Genomic DNA, 9,867 nt, shown 5'->3' with positions numbered 1-9,867 from the left:
GACAACACTCCTTTACAGCGATGATGATGATGACGACGGGAGGAGGGAGTGCAGAAGGCCCATGCCCCGCCTGTACTGGGTTCGCAAAACCTGGGAAGAGGTAAGACGCTTACTGCTGTCATTCACAGCTAGTTTCTAGAGGCGCACAGAAACGTTGTTTTAGGGCCAGGTGTGGTGGCTCACGCCTGTAATCCCAGCACTTCAGGAGGGCAAGGAGGGTGGATCACGAGGTCTAGGAGTTCAAGACCAGCCTGGCCAAGATGGTGAAACCCAGTCTCTACTAAAAATACAAAAATTAGCTGGGCGTGGCAGCGTGCCTGTAGTCCCAGCTATGCGGGAGGCTGAGGCAAGGAATTGCTTGAACCCAGGAGGCGGAGATTGCAGTGAGCTGAGATTGTGCCACTGCACTCTAGCGTGGGTGACAGAGCGAAACTCCGCCTCAAAAAAAGAAAAACAAAAGTTGTTTTAGCCCCAAAGTACCTCATTTCTCTTTTTTCTTTTCTTTTGTTTAATTTAATTTTTTGTTTTGTTTTGTTTTGAGACAGCATCTTGCTCTGTTGGCTAGCCTGGTGTGCAGTGGCACGAACACGGCCCACTGCAGCTTCGAACTCCTGGGCTCAAGCGATCCTCTCGCCTGGGCCTCCCAAAGTGGTGGGGTTACAGGCATGAGCCACCGCGCCGGGCGCTAAAGTACCTCATTTCTATCATTTATCGATTATTCCCTAATATTAATTGGGCACAACTATGACTCATTTCCGACCCCGCAATGGGCTCTCTTGGTCTCCTTCTCCACCTTTCTTTCCCTCTTCCTCTTTTTATTTTTTGAAAGAGGAAGATCCAGGATGCAAGAGTCCCGACAATCATACTAGATATGCGAAAGAGAAAAAGCCGGAAGAAAATACACAAAAATCATAACACTTTGAGGGTGTGGCTTACGGGTGGTTTTTTTTTTTTTTTCATTTTCCTAACTCTGCAATGCTGTTATATTCCATTCACAACTTCAAACAAAGTGCCACATGGCCGCAGTCCCAATCAATTCAATGACAATTGTTAGGGACGTCCTCGTCCCGCCCGGCCCGCGGACCCCGGCCCTGCCTCCTTGACTGGCTGGGGTCCAGCCCCTAGACATTCCCAGGCTCCGCCCCCGAGCAGACGCGCGCGCTCAGGCGCAGCACAGAGAACCAATCACCATCCGTTTCCACGCTCAGTCCCTTTTGGCTTCTGCCCTCAACCAAAATGGCGCTAGCTCGGAAGCTGCCGAGGTGCTAGGAGTTGCCGAAGCAAGTCCGGAAGCTACCGAGCGAGTCCGGAAGTTGCCGAAAGGGAGCAGCGGGGAAGGAGGATGGCGGATATCATCGCAAGACTCCGGGAGGACGGGATCCAAAAACGTGTGATACAGGAAGGGCGAGGAGAGCTCCCGGACTTTCAGGATGGGACCAAGGTTCGTGTCTACCCTACCCTTCGCCCCCTCTGCGGCGTGGTACGCATGCGAGGCGGGAGGAGGCCTTAGGCGAGAGGTTGCGCATGCCCAGAGGGCAGCGTCCACTGACCCTACCGCTCACATGCAGAACTCGACGCTGATTGGGCTGAATTTAAGTAGGGGGTGAATTCGGGCCTGTCTGCCCCGCCCCCTGGCTCGGCCTTGTAGCAGCATTGGTGGTGGAGGCCGTCAGTCATCACAAGCGGGTTGGGGTTGGGGGTTGATCTCAGTGCTTGGGCAGACCCCACGCTGGAGGAAACCCAGGGCCGGGAGTGGTCCTAGGGTATCTGGGTTTCAAGGCTCATGATCCTTTGTAGATAGAAGGGCCTTCTGAAAACACTTAGACCAACTGCCACTGTTGAGAGTGGAAAACCGAGGCCCTGGGACGTGCAAAGCGGGAGAACGGGCCCAGAGGTTAGGTCTCCCAGACAGGGACTCTTTAGCAGTCTTCCTTCTGCACTGGTGGCTTGTTTGGGACAGATGAGGGCTGGAAAGTAAAGAACCTCCCACTTTTCTCCTTTTTGCCAGGCCCCTAGATCTAGCCCCTCTGCTCCCTTTTCCCCCAACCTACAACTCCAGGCTTCCCTGCTTCTCCTGCAGTTGCCTCCTCCCGGAGTGCTTTTCCCAGCTGCCACTTGTTTGCAGAGTAGGGAACCTCCCAGGGGCAGCCCCCTGTGCCCAGCAGAGCAGTCAGGCAGGACATGCACATTGAGCAAATGAGCACATGCCCCCTGGCCAGTACCGTGCCGAATCGGGCACCTAAGCATCCTAGCCCAGTGCAGTATAAGTGCTCTGAGAGCAGAGTGGAGCTGCATGGCTGGAGTGATCCGCTGTATGAAAAGATATCTTCTCTAAGAAGAGACAGGATGTGTGGTGTGGGTTCATGCCCCCATGTGCTGGGGGGTTGGTGGCGTTGGAAGAAGGGGCTGGCAAGGGAGATCCTGGATGGAACAGACACCAGAAGGAGAGATGTGAACAATGGCACCCCAAGATCAGGTAGGTGGTGTTAAATAACCAATCGCCAGCACTGATGGAGTGCTCACTATTCGAGCATTGTGCTACATGCTTCACACGTTTATTTCCTACAATGTGAGATAGGTACTGTTGTTGATTCCGTTTTACCGAAGTGGAAACTGACTTCAGAGACGCAGCATGGTGCGGCAGTTAAGAGCGTGGGCTCCTCTAACCATATCCTGTCGAGGGTTCAATCTTCAAACCTCTTTTCTCTGCACCCAACCCCAGTGTTATCTCTAAAAACTCTCCCTGCCCGGATTACTCCCAGATACAGCTCTCCAGTCATTACCTGTCTCTTAAACCTGATATACAGCTCCCTACTCACCATCTCCACCTGGAAGCCTGGTTGGCGACTCACACTTAACCTGCTCCACCTGAGGCTTCTCCGTGTCAGTTAGGGGAACCAACAACCTTCTTGTTGTTCAGGGCAAAAACCTTAGCGTCTCTGTGGTCCTCCCAGTCTCACATACCACATCACATCCTCAATATCCAGCCAGGATTTGAGTTCTCACCACTTCTGCCATCACTGCTTGGGTCCAGGCCATCCTCATCTCCGGCCTGGGTTACTGCAGCGACCTCTAACTCCCCTCCTGCCTCTTTTGTCCCTCTGTGGTCTGTTCTCGTCCCAGCAGCCGAACCCATGCCAGATTCAATTTCTTTTTTACTCGGAGCCACTCAGTGGCTTCCATCACAGAGTAAAAAACAGAGGCCTCACCATAGCCTACAGTCCCTGTGAGGTCCACCCCTACTGACCTGGGTGAGCTCCCCTGCTGACCCCGTGGTGTACCCCGCCCCCTCCTTCACTCTGCTCCGCCACACTGGCCTTGCTGCTGTTGAACACATCATGCGTTTGAAACGGGAAGTTCCCTTGTCTCCCTCGCAGGGCGTGCGATGGGGGAGTGGCTTGCTTCTTCAGTACCCTGCTGCTCAAACCTCTGGGGAAGCATACAGATGGGCAGGCTGTGGGCTCCGACCTCATGGCAGTGTCCAGGGGTGAATGTTTACAGCTCCGTGTGTTCTAGGGTGCTCTTTTAGTTTGTCTATAGGCGGCTTGTGTTAACCAGCTCAATTAGACCCCCTTCCTTATCACAAGGACAGAGGGCTTTCTGTAGCCTGGGGTTTTCTTGCCTTGATGTACTGGAGTACTGGAGAATTAGATCACTTGTGGGCTTGAAGAATGATTGCAATTTTTTTTTTTTTTTTTCCGAGACGGAGTTTCGCTCTTGTCGCCCAGGCTGGAGTGCAATGGCGCAATCTCGGCTCACTGCAACCTCTGCCTCCCAGGTTCAAGCAATTCTCCTGCCTCAGCCTCCCAAGTAGCTGAGATGACACCAGGCCTGGCTAATTTTTTAAAATGTTTTTAGTAGAGATGGGCTTTTACCATGTTGGCCAAGCTGGTTTCAAATACCTTTTCTTTTTTCTTTTTTTTTTTTTTTTTGAGACAGAGTCTTGCTCTATTTCCCAAGCTGGAGTGCAGTGGCATGATCTCGGTTCACTGCAACCTCCACCTTCTGGGTTCAAGTGATTCTCCTGTCTCAGCCTCCCAAGTAGCTGGGATTACAGGCACCCGCCACCATGGCCAGCTAATTTTTGTATTTTTAGTAGAGACGGGGTTTTGCCACGTTGGCCAGGCTGGTCTCGAATCCCTGACCTCAGGTGATCCACCTGCCTTGGAGATGGTCTTCCCCTGGGGTTGGGCCACTTGGTGGCCCCAGCTCTCCTCTGACTGCCCCAGCCAAACTCCGCCTCTTCCTGCCAGTCGATGACCTGCCAGTGTGCAGGTGCCTATCAGTGTGATCTGCTGCTGCTTGCTCCCCTGACATCCTCTCAATGACCAGGAGCTCGTGTCATCTTCTGCTGATGGGCTCCTCTGACACCTGGCTGCCTGTGTGTCTGCCCGCTAGGGTGTTGGGTTTTTATAGGCACAGGATAGGGGTGTGGCAGGCCAGGGTGGTCTTGGGAAATGCAACATTTGGGCAGGAAATGCCTGTTCTCACCTAGGTCCGTGGGGGTGGAGCCCTACCCAGGGACCACGCCCTCTTCTACCCAGCACTTTCCTTCTCTCCTTCCATATTATTTAACAGGACCACGCTCCTCCCTTCCCAGCACGTCCATATTACATTGTCCCACTACAAGGCTTTTTACACGTGTTGTTCTTTTGGCCTAGAAAGTTCCTATCCCAGGGTCCACTTGGCTTGCTTTCTTCCTTACTCCCTCACCCCGCACTCTGTTTAATCCAGCCCCAACCCCCATGCCCTGCTGTTTCCCAAGCACGTGGCTTCACCTGTCATGACATATTGTTTTGTTTGATGCCCATCTCCTCCCTCTAGAAGCGCCATGTGAGCTTCAGGGGCGCAGGGACTTTTTTGTGTTTTGCTTGCTGCCATGTTCTGGTGTCTAGCACAGAGCTTGGGCACATAGTAGGTGCTTAGTAAATATGTGTTGAGGAATGAATGGAGTCAGACTGCTTGGACTCTTGTTCCCACTCAGCCACCCACTAGCCGTGTGGCTTGGGCCTGTTCCTGCCTTCCTTGTGACTTTGTTTTCTCACCAGCATGGGAGGATAAAGCCAGGTGTAAGGTCAGGTGGCGTCCCCGGGGAAGCCCCGTCCCTTATGCCGTCTGCAGGCCGGGGACTGGACTTCTCCTTGGGGGTCAGGGTGAGGGTTTGTGCCTTTGCCTGACCTTTGCATGTGGTTCACAGGCCACGTTCCACTACCGGACGCTGCACAGTGACAACGAGGGCACCGTGCTGGACGACAGCCGGGCTCGTGGCAAGCCCATGGAGCTCATCATTGGCAAGAAGTTCAAGCTGCCCGTGTGGGAGACCATCGTGTGCACCATGCGAGAAGGGGAGATTGCCCAGTTCCTCTGTGACATCAAGGTGTCTGTCCTGTACCTGTCTGCGGTGGCTGTCCAGCCAAGCCCTATTCCTATTCCCTATCCCCAGGGCTCCTCCTCTCTCCACCCTCTGCTAGACTGCCACCCACTCTTTTTTTTTGGAGATGGAGTCTTGCTGTGTCGCCCAGGCTGGAGTGCAGTGGTACGATCTCAGCTCACTGCACCCTCCACCTCCTGGGTTCAAGCGATTCTCCTGCCTCAGCCTCCCGAGTAGCTGAGATTACAAACACCCTCCATGATGCCCGGCTAATTTTTGTATTTTTAGTAGAGACAGAGTTTCACCATGTTGGCCAGGCTGGTCTTGAACTCCTGACCTCAGGTGATCCGCCCGCCTTGGCCTCCCAAAGTGCTGGGATTACAGGCGTGTGCCACCGCGCCCGGCCCACCCACTCTTTCCAGACCACCACACCAGCCTGCTGATGGCGTCCTGGCCTCCGTTCCGCCTTCCCCTATTAGCCAGACTGAGGCCAGGGGACTCGTTCTCAAATGCAAACGACCTGTACATCCCTTTGTTTCAAACCTCTATGGCTCCTGGTCACTGTCAGGATAGAGCACAGTGGGTCCTCACTTTATGCTGCTGATACTTTCTTGGAAACTGTGACTAAGAGAAAAAACATACATCAGGTGCTCAGCCACCATCATTTCTCTCAGCAAAATTTTGTTAAAACATTGATGAGAAGAAAAATTGGTTTCGTTATGTATTGTTTTCGCCTACAGTCACAGTTTCCAAGAACCTACTTAGGACATTAAGTGAGGACTTAAACTGTATAAGCTATAGCTGCTCACATAGCTTTTTGGGGGCTGGCCCCTGCCGTCTCACCCTCTTACTCAACCTCCCTGCTTTTCCTTTCCATTCCCCTTCTTAGCCAAGATCTTCCCTCTTCCTTCAAAGCTTATTCCTGGGTCACCACCTCTAGGAAGCCCTCCCTGACTGCTAGTGGTTGGCTCAACTCCCACATTTGGGTCTTCCAACCCTCATGCCCTGCATGGCCAGGATCTGCTCTTCTGCCTTGTCCTAGGCTATTGCAGAGCAGGGATCTGGTCTGTTTAATTCTAGCTTTGGGATGCTCAGCATGAGCCAGTCCAGAGCCGACTCAGGAAATGCCCACTGATGGCAGCCCGGCAGTCAGCCCCTGTCCAGACAACAGGGCAGTGCAAGGAGTGGGAGTGGGGAGGACCCGGGTAGGAGGAATCTGGTTATCTGGTTCCCACCAGCCTAGCAGCTTTGCCAAGCAAGAGATTAGAGGCTAGGTCCTCTATGCCTGTCTCCCTGCAGGGTTTTTTTTTTTTTTTTTTTTTACTAAGTCTCACTCTGTTGCCCATGCTGGAGTGCAGTGGCACGATCTTGGCTCACTGCAACCACCATCTCCTGGGTTCAAGTGATTCTCTGCCGTAGCTGCCTGAGTAGCTGGGATTACAGGCGCCTGCCATCATGCCCGGCTAATTTTTGTATTTTAGTAGAGACGGGGTTTCACCATGTTGGTCAGGCTGGTCTTGAACTCCTGACCTCAGGTGATCCGCCCGCCTTGGCCTCCCAAAGTGCTAGGATTACAGGTGTGAGCCACCACATCCGGCCTCCCTGAGGGTTTTGAAGTGGCTGGCCTGGGCCCGGCTCTGAGGTAGGCCCTCAGTGGGGTGTGGGTGTGGCAGGAGAAGGAGAAGCTGCTGGGAACAGAATGTGGGGGGGCCCCAGTACTTTGCATAATCCAGCTTGTGGGCCTTATCCTCGGGAGGGAGAGGAGGTAAGAATTCTACTGGGCCTGTAAGGACCAGGGAGACAGGGGGTAGGCATGTGTCTGTGCTGGTGGTGAGGATGGGGGTAGGTGCTCTGTTTGGTGGCCAGAGAATGTGGCAGAAGCTGGGGCTTCACCAGGAGAGAGGGCTAAGCCACTGGAGGAGTCCTGAGTTAAAAGCCTCCTGCGCTTAAATGGAGTAGAGGCCCAGTTGTCACTCTCTGGGCCTTGGTGTTTGTTCTCAGATGGTGGTGGGGAAGGGGGCTGGGCCTTGTGGACCCAGTGACCAGCCAGTCCACAGTGACAGAGCCCCTGGCACCCTTGCCTTCCTGCAGCACGTGGTCCTGTACCCACTGGTGGCCAAGAGTCTCCGCAACATCGCGGCGGGCAAGGACCCCCTGGAGGGCCAGCGGCACTGCTGCGGTGTTGCACAGATGCATGAACACAGCTCCCTGGGCCATGCCGACCTGGACGCCCTGCAGCAGAACCCCCAGCCCCTCATCTTCCACATGGAGATGCTGAAGGTGAGGGGCCGCCGAGCCTGGCCTTACCAGGCCCCCACTGCCCAGCCTCAGGGCGGCGCTGGCCTGTCCGCCCAGGGGTGGTGGGATCTGCAGGTGGACTGCTGGGGGAGCGGACAGGCACAAGAAAACCTGTGCAGCACCCTTGACAGTACCCTGGGTCTCCTTTCCTCCTCCTTCACATCTCAAATGTCATCTCCTCCAGGAAGCCGGCCCTGCCCACCTGGCCTCCTCATTCTCTGTCTCGGAGCAGCTCATTTCCTTTATAGCCTCTGCCGCACCTTGAAGTCCCTTGAAATTCGTGTATTTCCTTGTCCATTTAGGGAATCTGCCATGGAGCATGATCTCTGCAAGGGCAGGGCTTTTCACCGTCTTGTTCACTGTTCTATTCTTAGCACTTGCCACAGTGCTGGGCACACAGGAGATGTGACATCGATGTTTGTTTAATGCTTTTTGAGTGACAAGCAGCTCTGCTGCTGGTGTGTGATGTCTGGGGGCCCAGCCAGCCCAGATGTGGGTCAGGTCTGCTGCTGACGGACGCAGCTGTGGTGTCCTCGAGCCCTGCTGTGATATGCCCCATGCCCTGCAGGTGGAGAGCCCTGGCACGTACCAGCAGGACCCATGGGCCATGACAGACGAAGAGAAGGCAAAGGCAGTGCCACTTATCCACCAGGAGGGCAACCGGTTGTACCGCGAGGGGCATGTGAAGGAGGCTGCTGCCAAGTACTACGATGCCATTGCTTGCCTCAAGAACCTGCAGATGAAGGTGCTGCCTGGAGGCTGAGGGGGAGGATGGATGGAGGGGGATGTGGAGCCAGGGGGCCCAGGTCTACAGCTTCTCCCTGTTCCCTGCCCCCATGCTCCCAGGAACAGCCTGGGTCCCCTGAATGGATCCAGCTGGACCAGCAGATCACGCCGCTGCTGCTCAACTACTGCCAGTGCAAGCTGGTGGTCGAGGAGTACTACGAGGTGCTGGACCACTGCTCTTCCATCCTCAACAAGTACGACGGTGAGCACCGGGCCCTGGGCTGCCGGGAGCTGCGAGTGGTCAGAGTGGCCTTTCTCCTGTCACTGCTGGGGGTCAAGACCTAGCCTTTCACAACCCCCATTCTGAGCTCCCACGGGGGCCTGACTAAATGCCTCTGCTCAGCAGGGCCGCGGGCCCCATTGTGCCAATGAAGCATGAATGGTGTATTGGGGGTGGGGTGGCATCCTCAGGTCAGGGAGGGCTCTCTCTCCCCTGTGGGCCCATGGTGCCAGGAGACATGAAGGCAGGCAGCTGGCCAGGATCCCCCCTCACGCCCTTGCCTGCCCACTGCCCACTGCCCACTGGCCTCCTCTGCAGACAACGTCAAGGCCTACTTCAAGCGGGGCAAGGCCCACGCGGCCGTGTGGAACGCCCAGGAGGCCCAGGCTGACTTTGCCAAAGTGCTGGAGCTGGACCCAGCCCTGGCGCCCGTGGTGAGCCGAGAGCTGCGGGCCCTGGAGGCGCGGATCCGGCAGAAGGACGAAGAGGACAAAGCCCGGTTCCGGGGGATCTTCTCCCATTGACAGGAGCACTTGGCCCTGCCTTACCTGCCAAGCCCACTGCTGCAGCTGCCAGCCCTCCTGCCCCTGCTGCGTCATGCTTCTGTGTATATAAAGGCCTTTATTTATCTGTCTCTGAGTCTGCTGAGCTGCTCCACTGGGAGAGCCGGGTCATCACCTGGCTTTCCTGGTACTTGGGTGGCTGCTGGGAGGCAAAGAATCAGGGTTCAAATCCTATTCCCTCCGCCTACCAGCTCTGAGGCGTCAGTGTCCCTGTTAGAGAAATTACGATGAGCTCTTTCACCAAGGAAGGGTCTCTCGCTGGCCAGGGCTGGGGCACCCCAGGAGCCCCCAGTCTTAAGGGGGAGATGAAGTGGGTACAAGCCAGGTAGCTGGGGGCCTGAGGGAGGTGGTCTCCTGGTGCTGCCCTCCCCTTCCAGCCTCGGATCCCATGGTCTTCTGGCCTCGGTGTCTGGGGGCAGGGTTTCCATGAGAAGCTACGCTGGGGCTGAGGTGAGCCGGGTCGGGCTGGGGTGGGCTGACTGTCCAGAAAGAGGAGAGGGCTGAGCGCTTCGTGAGAGCTTTCGAGGCGCAGACCCCCATCCTGACCTGCCTGTGACAATGGATGGCCCTGGGCACGGGTTTCGTGAGACCTTTTGAGGCCCAGGCCCCCATCCTGACCCTGCGTGTGA

The 9,867-nt window shown here is 55.5% G+C and overlaps 1 protein-coding gene across 2 annotated transcripts; it reads left to right on the top strand.

Annotated features, from left to right (window-relative positions):
• Positions 1–1,209: 1,209 nt before the first annotated feature.
• On the top strand, positions 1,210–9,309 carry AIP (aryl hydrocarbon receptor interacting protein). 2 transcript variants are annotated; one of them, XM_054438826.2, is made up of 6 exons: positions 1,210–1,441; positions 5,198–5,377; positions 7,463–7,651; positions 8,238–8,414; positions 8,516–8,657; positions 8,994–9,309. In XM_054438826.2, exons 1-6 carry the CDS (start codon positions 1,343–1,345, stop codon positions 9,197–9,199), a joined length of 993 nt encoding a protein of 330 aa, XP_054294801.1. In that variant the 5' UTR covers positions 1,210–1,342; the 3' UTR covers positions 9,200–9,309. The 2 variants fall into 2 exon arrangements, with proteins under 2 accessions (XP_054294801.1, XP_054294802.1); XM_054438827.2 differs by having other exon boundaries at positions 8,516–8,649; positions 8,994–9,066.
• The last annotated feature ends 558 nt before the right edge of the window (positions 9,310–9,867 follow it).

This window comes from Pongo pygmaeus, chromosome 9 (genome assembly GCF_028885625.2).
Source record: "Pongo pygmaeus isolate AG05252 chromosome 9, NHGRI_mPonPyg2-v2.0_pri, whole genome shotgun sequence".
In the NCBI taxonomy this organism is placed as follows: Eukaryota; Metazoa; Chordata; class Mammalia; order Primates; family Hominidae; genus Pongo; species Pongo pygmaeus.
This window is presented reverse-complemented; position numbering and strand designations above follow the sequence as displayed.